This window comes from Symsagittifera roscoffensis, chromosome 7, assembly GCF_963678635.1.
Source record: "Symsagittifera roscoffensis chromosome 7, txSymRosc1.1, whole genome shotgun sequence".
Classification (NCBI taxonomy): domain Eukaryota; kingdom Metazoa; phylum Xenacoelomorpha; order Acoela; family Convolutidae; genus Symsagittifera; species Symsagittifera roscoffensis.
The window spans coordinates 1300308-1318853 of record NC_087068.1 but is presented as its reverse complement, the minus strand read 5'-3'; the positions used below and the strand labels follow the sequence as shown (position 1 = coordinate 1318853).

At 35.7% G+C, this 18546-nt stretch overlaps 2 protein-coding genes across 2 annotated transcripts in view; both read right to left on the bottom strand.

Annotated features, from left to right (window-relative positions):
• LOC134851326 (potassium voltage-gated channel subfamily H member 7-like) overlaps positions 1–18546 on the bottom strand; it is a 415470-nt gene that overhangs the window by 268924 nt on the left and 128000 nt on the right. The gene's annotated exons all lie outside the window — the stretch shown is intronic.
• On the bottom strand, positions 8266–16468 carry LOC134851018 (lipase member J-like). The gene is made up of 8 exons (XM_063866896.1): positions 16089–16468; positions 15324–15560; positions 14711–14888; positions 13841–14100; positions 13323–13550; positions 11219–11350; positions 10688–10808; positions 8266–8738 (listed from the first exon to the last, which is right to left on the bottom strand). Exons 1-8 carry the CDS (start codon positions 16243–16245, stop codon positions 8591–8593), a joined length of 1461 nt encoding a protein of 486 aa, XP_063722966.1. The 5' UTR covers positions 16246–16468; the 3' UTR covers positions 8266–8590.

Sequence of the window (18546 nt, the reverse complement as noted above, 5' to 3'; positions counted from 1 at the left end):
AAAACTTTTAAGCAAAAGTAATGAATCGATAGTAAGCTTTCCAGTTTGTTTTTGCTAATTCGCATGAGAATTTAACAATAGTCTGTATTTAATTCTTATAACTGCGGGATCATTTAGGTTGCAAAATCTCAAAAAAATCCCGGAAAATGATGGTTTGCGGTAAAAAAAAATCTTTTGAAGTAACTGTAAATTGTTGTAACAACGATGGAGGTTTTTTGGTGCAAATTTTTGCTGGAGTCTTGGAGTAGTTTAAGAACAAAATTAACTTGAAAATAGTTTCAAAACCTTCAATTGATCTTTCTAAGGCTCCATAAAAACAAATCTAAATCGATGTTTTGTAAAAAAAAATGGAGTCTGGTAGCTACCACAATCTATCTTGTTATATTAAAATCAAATTTTTTATCCAACGCGTTTTTTGGATATATCAATTATCAATCGGAAAAGTTTTTCAGTTCTTATCCTAAGTTTTGTTAACCAACTCGGGTTGATTCAAGCCGATCTAAAAGTGTAACTGTTAGTAGGAAGATTCACGTAGGAGCAACCCGTGCCTAATTTTTCCCCTAAACTCAGGCCTGGCCGTTTTTAAGTCATATAGAACTCAGATGTTGTGCAGTTCTGACCCATGTCTATTTTTTCGATGGGCATTTCTGATCCAGATATGCATCATATCTGATCTTTTTAAATATTGCAGCTGTTCCATGACCTTGATCCAGACATGTGTCAGACATGCGTCAGACATGACAAGATCTTGAACTGACATGTTCCAGACATGACTAAACCTTGAACTGACATGTTCCAGACATGACTATATCTTGAACTGACATGATTCACACATGACTAAACATTGAACTGGCATGTTCCAGACATGACTGAAACTTGAACTGACATGTTTCAAATATGACACAGTTTCAAACAGAAATTTTTAACACGGAGCTGTGATCTAATAAAAACGAACTATGGTCACAACCGTTTCTAGCCAGGAATGAAATTAAAGAAAGAAATGCTGGGGAGGGGAGTGGAGGTTGGTTGGTTATGAAATTCGATTTTACATCCTTTAACAGCCGACAAAAACTGAAAGACTTTCAATTATCCTTATAAAAATTGATACTCTCAGGGGCCGATCTAGAATTGTGTCGATTTTCTTTATCAAAACAGACATTTTTTGTTTTTTGATCGGTAGTCGGATTCTTGTGAAAAATGCCAAAAAAAGTTCTTTTTATTCTTTTTTTCTGACATTTCTTGTAATCTTCTTCTTGATGTTCAGAAAAATTAAAAATGATAACTCAGTTTTCATTTGTTTTTCTTGCTTGATATTAAGCTCTTAAAAAACTTATACGCAGTTAACATTTGAAATTGCTCGTATGAATCAGAATCATCAAATGAAAAGTTAAATGATCAAAAAAACTGCACAACTCGAACATGAAACATTCATTAGCAGTTTCAATATAAAACATTTTAAAAAGTTTTCAGCTTTGATCATGTCCCATCCTTGAATTTTTCAGCAACAAAAAAATATCTGCCAAGTTCGCCGATAGAACCTGTGATTTTTATTTTCGAGACACAAGCATATAACTCACCAGGAAGCATTGAATGAAAAACTGAATTTGACCAAATAATTGTTTGATTCCTTGTTTGTACGAGATAAAGCTGTTTGGCCCTGCAGAATTACGAGCGTAACATGGCGTTGAACATTATTTGTAAAAATTTCCGTGAGAAAATCCTGCAGCCCGGAAAATTTTTTTTTGAGCTCGCTGAACAAAATCAGTTTCCAGAATGTCCCTGCAAAATGTTTTTTCGTTTTCAGGTGGGTCAATGCATAACTATTCGGAAAGTAAGTCAGTTAACCCATCACGTTCTATTTTGAATGATGAAGCTAACCGCTGCTTCATGTATCTGCGGCAAATGACATTACAGTGAGAATGCGTGCCCGTGAAGAATTCAGCAAGTTGCCTATTTTGTGATTCAAAGCTCATAGCAGAGAATATAAAAAGCTGGCCAAAAAGCCTGCAATGGTTTGCCAAATGTTTGAGGGAACGGACATTCATTGTCGCAATTTTTTCAACTTCAGTTCTAGAAGATTCGAGTAGAAGACGAATGCCCAAAACTAGATTGATAAAGTGGTTATAGACATCCCGGGAAAGAAAACTTTTCATCAGAGCAACTCCTACAAAGAAAAAATATTTACAGAAGTCGTTGGCTTTGAAATATGTTAATTCGTCCAAATTTTGAATTTTCCGAGCATGTGCAAAAAACTTTTTTGGTGGGTTAAGAATTTTTTAATATTGTTGAAATACGATTTTTGATGAACAGACATTTTAGACAAATGCAAGCCCCGAACAGATTTAAAGACACCAAGCAATACGCAATGCATATAATCAGCGCCAGCTGCAAGCGGTAAGTTTGGAGTAAGTTTACAAAATTGACTTCTGGCTTTAACTCCCACGACATTATACTGCTTTTTTCCAACATTCAAAGCTTTTTTCAAACATTCGTGATTGAAAACGGCTATTTGGATTTTTCAGTATAGTTCGATCATTCACGTTTTAATGCTAATTCATTGTTCTGAATGTTTTGATGATATGATTTTTGACATTAGACTCAAAAATACAAATAACTTGGGTACAAAACTTATAACAGAAAAAATGGTTTTTGCACTAGTAGGTGAAAAAGTCCCATGCCCTCAAGCAAAGTTACAACTTGATCGCACGGCTAAATTACAAGGGGATGTAAATTTATTTTCGTTCCTCAGAGACCTATTTTGGGAATTTTTTGCTAGAACAACGAATCCGAAAATTACGAACAAATACTTAACCATCGTTTGTGGAATCCACGAAGAAATCCTTAACCATTACTTAAGTAATTTCTAGGATATACCCTTTTAAAATTTAAACATTTGATTGAAAACGGCTGTTTTGATTTTTCAGTTTAGTTCGATCGTTCAATTTTTAATGTTATATCCTTGTTCTGAATGTTTTGATGATATGGTTTTTGACATTAAACACAAAAATACAAATAACTTATAATAAAACTTATAATAGAAAAAATGGTTTTTGCGCTAGTAGGTGAACATGTCCCCAGCCCTCAAGCAAAGTTACAACTTGATCGCACGGCAAAATTCCGAGGTGATGTAAATTTTTTTTCGTTCCTCAGAGACCTATTTTGGGATTTTTTTGCCCGCCCAGACAACTAATTCAAATAAATATTTCTGAAAAGGATAACCATCATAAGTACGGACCCTGGATGCAATATAAGTACGGACCCTGGTAGACGTCATGTATTGTTTGTGAACCGTTGTTGGTGAAGAATTGTAGTAAGTAAAAGACATAAATTGAAACGTTACCACAAATTAACATATATGCAAATGGAATCCACAAACAAAATGCGCATTCCACTAACAATTTGCGGATTCCACTTACAATTTGCGGATTCTACTTACAAACTGCGGATTCCACTTACAATTTTTGGATTCCACTTACAGTTGCGGATTCTGCAACAGTTCAATTTAACCATACGAATGTTTTATCATTAGTTTTTGGACTCCACAAACTGTTCTGGATTCAGCAAATACAGTTGCGGATTCCGCAAATTCGCCTATTTTTGGAGCGATTTTTAGCGGTACAATGATTTAGTAGGTAATTGTTTGTGGAATCCAAAACAGCATAGAAAATCAAAGAAAAGTAGCAAAGTTGCGGATTCCGCGACAAAACAGATTTTGGCTTGTTGCGGATTCCGCTTACAATGCAGAGAATGCACAGTTTGGCCTCGTAATGTTGCCGACGTTTTGTTTTGATTGAAGAACAAATTGATTTTCTGCGCTCTCCTCTATCACTCTAAATGCCCTTATTTTAACAAACAGTCAATGCTGACAGGCACATTTTTGAAGAAACGAGTCAAAAAAGGCGTTTTTGGGCGCTTTTTGAGAAAATTTCGACCAAAAAATGCCGTTTTTTTTGGCTCATGCATCCCATAGAAATGGTACAATTTGGCGCAAAAGGCGTCCTTAGAAATTTTTCAGGGTAGGCCAGTCCAAAATGGATATCTCAAAAAGGTACGAAGGGGGACCTTTGGGGTCGACAGAGGTTCGATTATCTGAGGTGGGGGGATGAAAGTTGCGGAACAAATCATTACAAACTAACCTTTTTTAGATTTTTTATGAGCTTTTTTGATGGTGGTTGTCTTCGGATTCATCGTATGTGGAGGATAAATGGAGTTATGTCAAACTTTATCTGAAGAAACTATTGAGATTGCTAATCGAAACTATTTTATTAAATGGTTTAAAACACACCGATAAAATCATGAAAATCTTAAAAAATATTTTGTGTTTTGAATACCAGATGAAGTAAAAACTACGGCTAGAATATTCGAATAGAAAATATTAGAATAGAAAAAATGGTTTTTGCGCTAGTAGGTGAACATGTCCCCAGCCCTCAAGCAAAGTTACAACTTGATCGCACGGCAAAATTCCGAGGTGATGTAAATTTTTTTTCGTTCCTCAGAGACCTATTTTGGGATTTTTTTGCCCGATCATTAGTTTTTGGACTCCACAAACTGTTCTGGATTCAGCAAATACAGTTGCGGATTCCGCAAATTCGCCTATTTTTGGAGCGATTTTTAGCGGTACAATGATTTAGTAGGTAATTGTTTGTGGAATCCAAAACAGCATAGAAAATCAAAGAAAAGTAGCAAAGTTGCGGATTCCGCGACAAAACAGATTTTGGCTTGTTGCGGATTCCGCTTACAATGCAGAGAATGCACAGTTTGGCCTCGTAATGTTGCCGACGTTTTGTTTTGATTGAAGAACAAATTGATTTTCTGCGCTCTCCTCTATCACTCTAAATGCCCTTATTTTAACAAACAGTCAATGCTGACAGGCACATTTTTGAAGAAACGAGTCAAAAAAGGCGTTTTTGGGCGCTTTTTGAGAAAATTTCGACCAAAAAATGCCGTTTTTTTTGGCTCATGCATCCCATAGAAATGGTACAATTTGGCGCAAAAGGCGTCCTTAGAAATTTTTCAGGGTAGGCCAGTCCAAAATGGATATCTCAAAAAGGTACGAAGGGGGACCTTTGGGGTCGACAGAGGTTCGATTATCTGAGGTGGGGGGATGAAAGTTGCGGAACAAATCATTACAAACTAACCTTTTTTAGATTTTTTATGAGCTTTTTTGATGGTGGTTGTCTTCGGATTCATCGTATGTGGAGGATAAATGGAGTTATGTCAAACTTTATCTGAAGAAACTATTGAGATTGCTAATCGAAACTATTTTATTAAATGGTTTAAAACACACCGATAAAATCATGAAAATCTTAAAAAATATTTTGTGTTTTGAATACCAGATGAAGTAAAAACTACGGCTAGAATATTCGAAGGATTACGTCTCAAATGGCATAATTCCCAAAAGGCATAAAATTAAAAAATTTCCCAAATGGCATAAATTGAATGCAACTGTTGCATTGAAAAAATCGAGATCAATTTTTTCGTGAAAAATGTGGAAAAAGTCAAATTGTCAATCCATATGTTGATTGACATTTTATCTTCCAAAAGTTGTAGAGTTTTTTTCATCAAAAGCAAGAAGCATAAGCTTGCGGTTATTAATAAGCTTCTTGTGGTCGACTTTTTTGACAATTTGTTGCGTAAATTTGTTTGGAAGCAATTAATTCCAAATCTTGTTCACATGCTTTCGTTCCTGACAAAATGTTAGAATTAGAATTTTATACAAAATGTTTAAACTACAATGAAAACTTGAAATTTATGCCATTTGGGAAAAGTTTCCATCTTTATGCCATTTGGGAATTATGCCATTTGGGAAGTTACCATTCGAAGTAATGAAAAGATCAGGATCAATATAAAATTGGTGACGTCCCATTTGTACCAACGGTCATTTGTACCAAAATGAAAAATCTGTCCCATTTGTACCAAAATTATTCAACTCGATTTCTGATTGGTCGAATTGTGAGCCAACGAATTATTACATTAATTTTCTACTGTTCAAACAGAAGAAAACTTAACAGCAGAATAGTGACCGCCGCAGTCGCGCCAATGTGTTGCGAGCTTGCCAACATAGGGTGGTGCGTACCCACGGAGCCGCACTCCCGGATAGCCGAAAAAACTAAATACCTCCGGTTTTATTTAAATTAAATCACAAAACTGTTCACCAAATTGAGGCGCATTTTGATTGGACAAAAAATTTTGCAGCCTGTTATAACTAACAAAATTCCGAACGTTTTTAAGAGATTTGATTGGCTAATACTTTTACTCTCATTGAATTAATTAACAGCAAAAGTCCGACTACTACAGGGATTTGACTCTTCAACAGCCAAAGCAGAGGAAATTTATTTTCACAGCAAAAGTCCGACTACTACAGGGATTTGACTCTTCAACAACCAAAGCAGGGAACGAATTTATTTTTCGGCTATCCGGGTATTCGGCTCCGTGACACGCCACCCAGAGGGTAGGACTCTATACGAAAATTAGAGCCGGTTATCGCGGCCTTAAACCAAGAGCTTAAAGTAGTCGGATTAATAGTCTTAGGCCAATTGAATATTTTTGGTACTAACGCGAGTGATTTTTTATTTTGGTACAAATGGGACTGATTTATCATTTTGGTACTTGTGAATACCCACCATAAAATTGAAGAAAACCCCCTTTGACGTTAAAAAGCGGTTTATTTTAGCGTTGAATTGATCATTTCCTTCGTCACTTGAAACTAACTGCGGCAGGACGTGAAAGAAATTCTTCAATATTGATTGTGAAGAGCGCGTGTAAACAAATTTTGCTGCGATTCAGTTTTATTGCTACAAAATTAGTTAATATCTGATTCATCCCTGTTCAACAACCGACTGTGTTCGGGTAATGTGTGTTCAGTGTTAAGTTATGCGCAGTACAAGTTTGTTCAATGGTTAAATAATTTCCATGACTGCAAGTTAAGAAATGAAATAAAAATGTGCATGGATGAACTTGATATGAAAGTTGAGTACACAAACATTCAAGGGCGATGGTCATTAGCCACGACTTCCCGCTTTAGCCAAAATCAGTAGTTAATGATTCCTGCTCCTTGTTTGAGGTTGAAACAACCTGACTCAAATCAGAAAAAAATCCAAGAGTATGCGTGAAATAGTAAGCGGTTCTCCGTTAGGAGCTGAACAACTTGTAAATTGGTTCTTTCTCTCAATGAAAATGTTTATGAAAAGATAGGCAAGACTGCTCGTATCAGGGCGAAGCCCTGAATGTTCCGACTGCCTTTTAAGGTTTATTGAGCAGCAGTAATACATAAAAAAAATAAATGAAATAAAATAAAATGAATTTTTTTTTTAATTTGAAATTTTTTTATGAAAATCATCCCCCCACACGCCATATAAAGTACAAAAAGATAGATTTCGTTCCTTGTAACAAATCAATTATGGCAATTAAGCTTCGTTCAACCAATTTGGAATGATTTATAAGACGGATTAAATATCCGCTTACGCGTTAATAGCGCGAATTATATTGCGCGTTAATTGTCCCAAATTGGTCAAAATGGCCAAAATGGCAATCTTTAAACCCTCATAACTTTACAAAAAATGATCACAGGGGAAATATCTTTTCAAATTTAAGCTCAGGACAACAATACCTTTTGAATGATATAAAAAAATTCCGTCAAAAATGGCTAGTTAAAAAGTCGAAATTTGTCTGAAGAAAAAAAACCCACCCCGAGCACAAATATTCCGTTACTTTCGTATCGAAAGTCGGAACAATAATTCCTAATGTTTAGTCGTATTTAATACTTTCAGCTGCTCTTTTTTCTGTTCACACGACAATCTAATCAATTGTGTACATCTGGGAGAAATTAGGGCAACTTAACTTAGAGATTGAGGTTAATTGAAAAATAAATTCTGATGTAACAATTTTGCTTCAAAAAAACGTTTGATATTATACAGTTTTTTGAAATTTTATTTTCTAAGAGCTTTGTTGAACTGTGTCAGAGGTTTTTTTTTATATAATTTTGCCATCAATTAGTTTCGTAGTTTTAGCGTTATTCTTGATTAACTCAAAAAAGCCCAAAGGACTTTTTTCGGGGTAGAATTTTGGTTCCTAATTTCCAAAAAAAATAATCAGTTTTTTTTTAAATTAGTTTGATGACTTTCGAAGCTTTTCTCCAAAAAAATGGAATAAAAAATGTGAAAGCAGTTTTAAAGATTCCTGTATTATTTTTATACGATTTCGAATTCTTTTTTGGTTGATATAAGAACTTGATGAGATTTCCAACTCTTTCTTGCAGACATAAAAACCGTACGAGAAGTTGAATGTCAAAACAACACGAACATCCATTAACCGATGATTTTTCTACTCAAAAATGCTGTGAGTTGATTTTAATTTTACATAATTTTTTCAATTTTAAGTTTCCTTTATTTGCGGCAAATGTTTAATCGCATACATGTTACCAATACCCTAGTTGAAGGTTATTTCTGGAGATGGTTTAAAATTTAGATTCACGTCTGAGCTTGATTGAATATTAGAAGTGATAAATGAGTATTGTTGGCCTATTTTGAAACAATTCACTTTGCCATCTCTCATCTCTAAACTATAGCTCTTTGTCGTCACTTGGGATCGGTTAGGATTCGTGGTTCTTCGGGTGTCGCTTGTTCCTCCCCCTGTGCCGGTCTCTCTGCTCCCTTTCAGACTCCCTGATCTGCAGAATGATCTCCTTGTACACTCTGTCCTTGGCCGTAGTGCCCCACACGAAGTCCATGTGGTCGAACCTGCAATCAGATATGTGCACATAGATGGGGTTGTATGAGTTCAAATTGAAACAGAACACTTTTTGTACTTACTTTAAAAAAAGATGGGAGCTATTCACAACATAAGTTAATTGAAGAGTTATTAATAGTAAACATATTGGCTGCTACTTAAAAATAGCAGAAAGTAGCTTGTTGGCCACAGACAAAGCTCTTTTATGTAACCCCCCTTTTTTCACAGCTTAACAGCAGTGAATGGAATATTCCAGAAGGATCTAGGTCTTTTACCAGACCACAATTCAATAATTCAATTAAGATAAACTTAAATCAGTTGCACAATCGAAAAGGAAGCGGTTAGAACAAGCAAAACTTCACTGAGAAACCCTGAATACATTGTCTTTAACCAGACTAAAAGACGTCAATACATCTGTCAATCATAATTGTTTATCGAGTCTGGTAAAAGGTCTGGTAATTCTATAACAATTAAAGTTATAGCCTCAATTCAATTATGTAAAACTAAGAAAAATTTTGAGTGCGGATAACTTGCTACACATGATTTATTCGCGCATTGAAATTATCAAGTATCATTTGAGCGTCAATGTTATTCGTATTTTAGTGTAAAGCAACCATAATCGTTTACCAATCCAAAAATTTTTGGATCAATACCATACGTCTTTTTTCGAGAGCTGGAAAATTTAGTCTTAACTGCATAGCCGGTTACTGTGTAAATAGCACAGACTAATACAAACATAGTTTTTAAAAAAATTTATACTTTTTCAATTTAGTGTCCTTCTTTCTGTGTAGAAAAAAGAATTTAAGCATATTTGAAAGTCATAGTCAAACAGGCCTATTGGAAAACAATATTTCTAGAAAACGACTGAAAAAACGTTTAGAAAACGTAAGAAAGTTTCGCAAATTTTTTCCAATTTTTTGCAGAACTTTTTTTCGATTTTTTGAAAATTTTGATTCCTAAAATGGCGCTAAAAACTCCAAAAATTAATTTCGCTAGAGTAAAACGAAGTTTTCACGGCTGAAATAAAACCTAAATAAGCTATCGTAAGCAGGCACGCTGACCATATTCTCTCGAAATATGTCCAAAAATCAAAAATTTCACACAGGTTTTTCTCAATTTTTTGAATTTTTTTAGAATCATTCAAATCACGAATAAAAGAGTTTTAATATGATATGAAAACTGACCTATTCCGATGATTGTATGTGGTACCTGAGTTTGGGTGAATACTTTAAAAAATTTAAAAAACACCCAATACAAAGTTTCTCCGCTTTTTTCAAATTGGCGATATAAAAAGCTTCAAATTGGTTTTCAAAACCCAAAACTTTCTATTTGATAAAATTTTTCTCAGCAAATTCAAATTTTATTATAAATCAGAAAGTAGAAAAGACCCTGTATTCCTAGCTAGCGTTATATTCAGCGTATCTAAATAAAGTTAGCAGAACATTTATTTATGTGGTATAGAGCCAACCGAAAATACGTAACTGTTTCATAAAAGTTATGTAACAATTATGTATTAGATATAAAAATCATGCAATTTTTATTCATATGACGTAGTTTATCGGCTGCGTCATGTACTCTGCGAACTTTTGGTTGGTGTTTACTTCGGTTGGTTTGTTTAAAACCGTAGTACACTTGTTTTTCAAAACACCGCAGCCAGTTTCCGAGATTTTTAACACTAGAATCGAGTGTTGAACCCCATTTTGTACGATATCAATGCTAGTATTAATTAAATGGATGGGATAATTCACATGTTGATGAGTTTAATCTTTGTAGGAGTGATTCTAGATACTATCGTTAAAAGGTTTTCCTGGCTTCCTGGTTTAGAAGTGTAACGGTTTAAAGACGAGGCATATTAAAAAAGTATCTAAGCGAAGTGTGAGAATGCTTCACTTATATTATTTCTCCCTTGTTGTTCTAGAAAACAAACAGAGTATGTTGTGACATGTCATTGTAATCTGACCTGTCGAGGGTGTTGTCGTAGACTATCGTGTGGTTAATGTCCTGTCGCAGTTTGTCCACGTCTCTCGGATCTGCCAGCCAGTCTCGCCCGCCGGAGAAGAGAGACACCGGGATGTCCAGACCTACGAGAGTAACACCAACAAGCTAACGGCCTCCCTACTACATGGCGCAGTTATATCCGCAATGAACAAGCCTGAGTCAGAAAGCGCCCAACTGAAAACTAAATTGCCGAGAAAGAAAAACATGTTTTAATGTTTTTCTGAAACTACCTGAGTGAACGTTAATTCGTGATATTTTAGGGCAGATATCCTTTTAAACTGATGCTTTTGCTTAGATTCTTTCCTACTGAAATGGCAGAAAAGCTCGGCTCCTTGTCTTTAATAACTGCTAAAAGAGAACAGGCAAAAAAGTGTCAAAAGAAAGAAATGCAAAAAAAAAGATTCAGTTTCTTTACTTTTACTTGCGAGAAAAACAAATGCATGAACATAATCTACAAAGTGAAAGTGTGTGTTGCACTGTTGTGCTGGTGTACCTGTGATGTTGTAGATGGGAGCCTCGTGTTGTCCGTAGTGTTTCTGGTTGTCGTGCCAGCCGAAGTCGTACATCTGGGTGTCTCCACTCTGGATCAGCTGGGCCCAGTGGTTGATGTCCCGCAGAGAGGTTCCTGTCACCCAGATGAACAATTATGTAACAGCTACTCAGAACGGTTTTGATGCACTTAGAATTCTCATTCAATACATACCGTTTGAGTTCTCATTCAATTTGCTTAAATTAATTTATTATTGCGCAGGACGTAATATTATCGTGCCCCTCCCCTAGAATACTTTCCCGCGTCCAGTTATTATCAATTTTATGAAGATTAGAAATCGGACTTTTTAAACTTGAAAAAAAGCTAAACAAAATTGCCTAAAAAAGAGATAATAAATTTTTAGGCAATTTTGTTTAGCTTTTTTTCAAGTTTAAAAAGTCCGATGTCTAATCTTCATATAATTGATAATAACTGGACGCGGGAAGGTACTCTAGGGGAGGGGAATGATAATATTACAACCTGCGCAATAATAAATTAATCTAAGCAAAAAATATAATTGCAAATTCAATGAGAACTCAAACGGTATGTATTGAATGAGAATTCTAAGTGCATCAAAACCGTTCTGAGTAGCTGTTGACCTCCATAGACCAAAAATGCCAGTCATACAATTCCATAAACTAAGTCGATGAAAAAAGACTAATCATACAAATTTCATACATTTTGTTAAAATGGTGTCATCGAATTTTCGAAGAATTCTTGTTTTGGCATAAAACTCAGTGTATCGAACTGAATAAAAAAAACTTGTCAAAAAAAAAATGCTAATCATACAATTTCTATATATGGAAATTGTATGACTAGCAATTTTTTTGAAGGCGACAACAAAATGTTTTTTTAAATTGCCCCCAAACATTTTTTTGTGTTTTTTCTTTCAACCGCAAATTGTTTTTCGTACTCAAACAAACATTTTTTAAATCCAGATGAAAAAAAAAACATCCAGACAGCTTGGACTTTGGAATTTTTTTCGAAACGTGTGAAGAGCGGCATGCTCAAAATCTGGCAATTTTTTTCAGGTCTACTGTCAGGGGCTACGCTTTTTAGGGCTTCTAACAAACAGTAGTATGTTTTTTTGTTTTTTTTTGGTAAGAAGCCATGTATGCGAGCGAGGGCTATTCGTGAAAGACTAAAATGTATTGAGCAAAGTTGATACAACATTTAAGGAGTAACTTTGAAAGTTCTGTCAGCCAACCAAAACTTTGACTTTTCGAGCACACGTAGCATTGCCGGGTCGCCGAATAAAATAATTCTTCCGTGATCATTTTGTGCGCTGTTACATCTTACAAAGTTCTTAATTAGCTCGGGTCTTTCGAAGTTTTTTTATTGCTGGGGAGGCTGGTAAAACCTGTTCTGTTGCTTAGGAATGCAGTGTACAGTTCGAATTAAATTTTTCTTAGTTGGTAGGGCCAATTGAGTGGCAAAAATGTCCGTTATGAGCTGAATGGCTGTGGCGACTACGACGGTCGGCCTATTACTCTCGCTCAACTCCTTGATATTTTTCAAAATTAGTCGATCATCAAGATTTCCCGTATATATGTCATGATTATGCTCACTCCTCGTTTCAATAAAATTCTTGCAATCCGTAGTTGCTGTTGCTCGGCCTTCATGAGTCTGGTATTTTAATAATAATAATGCCAGGTTTATGTAAAGTTTATTTTATGTTAAAAAAAAGGAAACAAAGTTTATATTGAATTTTCAGGAACGCGGAAATATCCAACGTTTTGGTTGTTCAACTCCTTTTTTTGAGAAATTTTTCCTCGTTCTCAAGTAACAAGCAAGGGTTAAATTGGTTTTTGATAGACAAGCTATTATTTTGTTAGGGTGAGATCACACAAAAAATGTTTTTTTTTAAAAATCAATTTTCAACTTTTTCCTTCATGCTTTGTCGCTTAGAAGAAACTAATGTGAGGGTTTTGCTGAGACCCAGAGTTTTCCAATGAAAGATTTTGACTGCAAAAACTCGGTGGTCTTCTACAAGGTTTTTTCGGCATGTACGACATCTCTCATCCGAAGCAGTAAACCGATAAACTCTGTGGAAAGACAGATGACTCACCGGCGGGGAAGTGAGAGAAGAAGACATCTGCTCTTGATTTGTTGAATGCGAAGAAGTCCACCCCTGCGAAGCTGAAAGTGAGCAGTTCACACACGAGTGGGATAGTGCCACACAATGTCCTCCCTATGTCCTCTGTGATGATGTTGCTAGGCAGGACCTCGTCTATGCCTGCTAGATTCAGGAAGTCGTACAATATGCCGTGGAACGGCACTACCAGCCGCACGGGACCTGCAATATAGTAGAATTAACATGGAAGCGGCTTTGAATGACAGGCTACTTTTTCTTTAATGATTTTTTAAAGATTTTTCAGGTAAAAACGTAATATGGTTATCCGAACACTCCATGAATGCTTATATAACCCTAATTCTAACAACAAAATTATGATAAAATAAACCGATAATGAAAAATTATCTCAGAAAATAGTATCAAAGAGAAGACTAATTGGGTGGTGAGAATTTGATTTCATATTTTTTTCCAAATAAAAAAGAAATGTGGATACTTCTCTTAAGTATACCTACCTTTGAGGTGCCCTGCGTGACTAATGGGAGCGAGTGCGAAGATGTGCTTGACCTTGTTGGCCAGAGTGTGGTTCTGGCTGAAGCCAGTGAATGCCATCAGAGTGCCCTGGGAGTGGCCCACGTAGTAGATGGAGGAGACATTTGTTTCCTCTGTCACGTAATCCAACACAGCTGGCAAGTCGTATTTGGCCATTTCGTCCCACGAGAAGTCCCAGAATTTGCGACGCCTCGAATTCATGTTCACGTTTGCGTGGCTGTATCTATAAGAAGACAAACATGTTTCCTCATATTACCTATTATATCACTTATAGAAGCCTCGATCGGTTTTTTGTTAGTAACTCGCGCAAACATTGCAATTTCTTGCCAAAATATTTCGAAAAAGCGGAAGATCCTGTTTATTTTAAAATTTTTTGAAGTTTAACGGTAATGTGCGTAGTTTGTACTGACTATCAAATAGGATGGGTCTTTAAGTTTTACAAGAATAATGACTGCCCGGGTCGACGGCGAAAAGGCTCCTTAAACAATTCCACTTATTGAACTCAAAAAAAAATGCGAAGTGAAAAAAATGCGAACCACAGAGATTTCATACAATTTTCTAGCCCTATCAATTGTATGGACCATAGTTTGGGGATTGTATTGTATAGCGGATCTAGGATTTTCTCGAGAGAGGGGGGATGGATTTAAAAAAAAATCCCCCACTCAAAATTAGTTCAATGGCACCAGAAAAACTTCAGGGTCATCCATTCAAAAATGGAGGTCTTAAAACAGCACCAAAGGGAGACCCTTTGTGTGGCCAGGGGCTCGAATCTAAATCCGTCCCTGTGAAGGAGGCATTTTGTCTGCTCGGATCAGGTGACGGGGCTGACTCACGTGTTTCCCCTGCTGTTGGACATCCACACATCGAATCCGGCATCTGCCAGCATGAATCCGAGGGAGTTGTCGGCCTGGTTAATGACCCAGGTGGTGCTCGCATCCAGCAGACCATGTTGCAGCAGCACCACTGGTTTAGTCTTGTTCAGGAACTGTTGTCCATGAGTGCTGTTTGGACCTGGAGAGCAATGAAGTGTTTTGAAATTTATTTGAGAGGCGGAAAAATAACATGTTGTTCATTTAGTCACGGGTTTTGCACTCTTTTTCATACTAGAGTTTGCCCAAATATGGACTATCGAACTTTTTTTTGCTACTCGTCAATGTTACAGTTGAGTAAAAATTGTGAAAAATGTTGCCTCGCTTTATAAATTATTTTTTTAATTTCCCGAATTTTTCGGATCACGTTGTTCGCAAAAGTTCAGCCTTTAACGACTATATTGGGAGTTGAAACACGTTGTGCCCATGTTTTTTTTCGGTTTCCTATCTGTATTCATTGGGACTATGAATGTCTGAGCATAAAACCAGGTCCTCGACATTACACGTATTCTTTATAAATATAAATGAGTTGAAGTTGCGTTTGAAAAGATGAAAGAAAAGTGAGTGGTTAGCTGACCGACTCTCTGCAGACTGAGCAAGTAGCCATCCTGTGTCTGTGCAATGTGGTCCTCACAGCTGTACCCTTTAGAGGTGATCAACTCCGTCACGTTTCTCTTAGTGTCCGGGTCACGTGACAACTCTCTAGTGGACTCCAGCTGCTGCTCCAGGTTGTCCAGTCCCAGAAAGAGGGCATCGCGAACTAGTTTCTTCAGGCGGTCTACACTGTCTGATGTTTCTTTATCTTCCTTTTCGTCTAGACAAAGAAATCTCACACAAATACTTCGCAAACCTTTTGTAAAAAAGTGTTTTGGATTTCTATAACAACCCCCTACAGCAGCGAATGTCCGCCACTATAAAATAATAATTCAACAGCTTAGCATAGCGAAGAAAGTACCTTTTGATTATTATACTTCCAATACACTTTTAATCGGCAATAAAACTCAACTTTTAGAAAAATTCCTAAAACTACTGAAAAAACGGCCTTTTTGGAACTATCTCGAAGAGCTCTTCATTGTGTCGCTTTCGTGTCCCAGCTTAAGGATTACTCAGTTTTTCTGTAATAATTCGGCAGAGATATTATCTAAGCCTCGACTGAGTGACGGAGAACGTGGTAAGTTCACCGCCGCTCCTCAAGTCCTTAAAAAAGCTCAGGCAAATGAGCTTCAAAATGATCAGTTATTGAACATGTAAACATGCATTTTTTCATTTTTTTAGGAAACATCGATTTTTCATTTTTTCCCGAATTAAATAAAAGTTTTTTTTTCAACATAAATGGTCTTACCAAAAGAAAACGATTCAAGAAGCCCGTCTAGGTATTTCAAAACATCCATATTCAGCCCATCCTTGTTGACATCAGACCCCAACTGGTCCAGAACATCGGCACGTGACTCCATCGCCATAGCCACAAGCAATAGCACCAACATCCGGAGCATTTTCATATTAATTAATTAGCCCGTTTAATTATTATTGGTAATTTTTAGTTTCCGAATTTTAGAGTTCAAGTCAGTTTTGACTTTTTGCCACAGTTAGCAAAATGCCCGCTCTATCAAAGTTATTTATTTTGCAAACTTAACTGAAGATTAATTAAATCTAGTTTGAAATCAGTAGACTTGGGGTTGACCTTGCGTCTAATTAGTTATAAATATGATGTTTATTCCTCAAATGTTTGGTTAAATTTTGTCACATGAACTCCAAATGCCAAAACGAGGCGTTTAAATGATGACAGATTAAAAGTAACAAGAACATTTCTGAAGTTTGGTGATGTGCTCGATATATGTTTCAAGACGAGTTCAACTAATTTGGAATTGTTTTGAGAAGCATCGTCGCAACAATTCAAAAAAAGTATTGCTATTTTCGAGACATTTGGCCGAACTTGGCCGATTTAAAAATTTAATTTAATAGTTGAGCCTTTTTAGGGTTCAAGGAGAATGCAAAAAAAATTGATACATTCCTTGACTATTCGATTTAATTTACCGATCGAAAAATATTCTACAGGAGCAGCATACAATTGAAACAAGATTGTTTTTCATGCCATAAATATCAATACGAAGGATGCAGATACGTTTTCAAGCTCGTTATTGAGAATTTTAGGCTTTCAATTTCATTGAGTTTCCTCAAATTGGCTTCTTCCGGTTGGATTGATTTTGGCTGGATTGATTTTGACCCTTTTCGATGTAGGGTCACTTTCCTAATGTTTCAGATAAAAGTCACAACTGTGTGAAAATAAAACCTGAAATTCCAAGTTTTGGCGAAACTCGGTCAGTTGCAAAATAATTAAAAATCATATTTAACATATAATTGCATGAAACTAGTCATTTGAATGAAACGATTATGTTATTTTTTCGGCATTTTTTAAGTACACCATGTAAAAACAGTTTACCATTTAAGAAGTTTCTTCATGCGTTTTTATTTTTTAAAATAAGAATACCAAAGATTATTAAAGAAAGAATGTTCCTACCATAGTCCTGAAAAAATACAAAACTTGATTTGTCAAATTAGTGTCGCTTTTTCTGGGTGGTGTGAAAAAAGATCTGAATAAAACAAATAGAATTTGGTTTAATCGACAGCCATAGTCAAATAGACCAGTAAGAAAACAGTTTTTGTAGAAAAGACAAAAAAAAACGACCTTTTTAGCTCAAAATTAGTCCAAAAAGCAAAAAGTTCAATCCTGTTTTTGTTGACACAGATTTTTTTCAGTTTTTTTCTACTTGCTTTCAAAACACGACCTAAAGGGCTTTTATATGATATATAAATCGACACATTTTTTAAAACTTACTTGTGGTACCTGGTTTTGACTGGAAAAAAAAACAACAACTAAAACACACCTGAATGCAGCGAATTTCTCGAATGTTCGAAACAATGTTGCAGAGAACGCTCCTAAGAAAAAATGAAAACTGGAATTATACCCGTGTCTCTGTTAATGGCATCAATTGCAACTGGATAGCTGATTTCTATATTCTCAATAACCTAGTTTAAACAATTTTTTGAAATTTTTCCTCGCAATTTACATTTTTGAAGTTATTTTTCTGCATTAACATACTTCAGAAATGGATCATATCAAAAATAAAAAATAAAATTATTACGAGGCCAAGCTGTGTTTTTTTTGGGAAATCTAAGCGGATTCTGCAACAGGGACGCTCGCTTTGTTCTTATTTGTTCTTTCGATTTCTTTGATAGTTTCGACACAAATTTAACATGTTTAGAGACTTGTCTCTGGAATCCGGGAACAAGCAGACGGAAAATTGTGCGCCTATTCAGTGCACACTTAGTCCTCGTAATAAATTTACGATAAAAATGGTTTAAACGGGAAATATTGGAAAAAGTGCAAAATTAAAAACTTCGAAGGAAAAACAAACCACTGTGGGAGCCACAGAAAACTCGGGGACAGGAAGACAAAGAAACAACGTCTAAAATTGGGGAAAAGAGGAAAGAACTAGAAAAGTTAGAACAACAAAATAAATGAAACGAGAAAACCCAAGATATTGAAGAAACGATTTTTAAAACTCACTAGATGTGGAAGCATATTGCAGAAGTGGTGGGGTGAATTCAATCAAACTCCGATAGGAATGCAAAATACGCTTGGGAACATCAGTAGAACTACAAACCTGGAGTTTAACCAGATTGAAGTTATAATGGATAAAGACCAAGGAACGGTGTTGATAAAATTCATAAGATTTAGAAGAAAGTTTGACACAAAATCCTTTTTTGAAAGTTTACTCAATCATATCGAGATGTCAGAA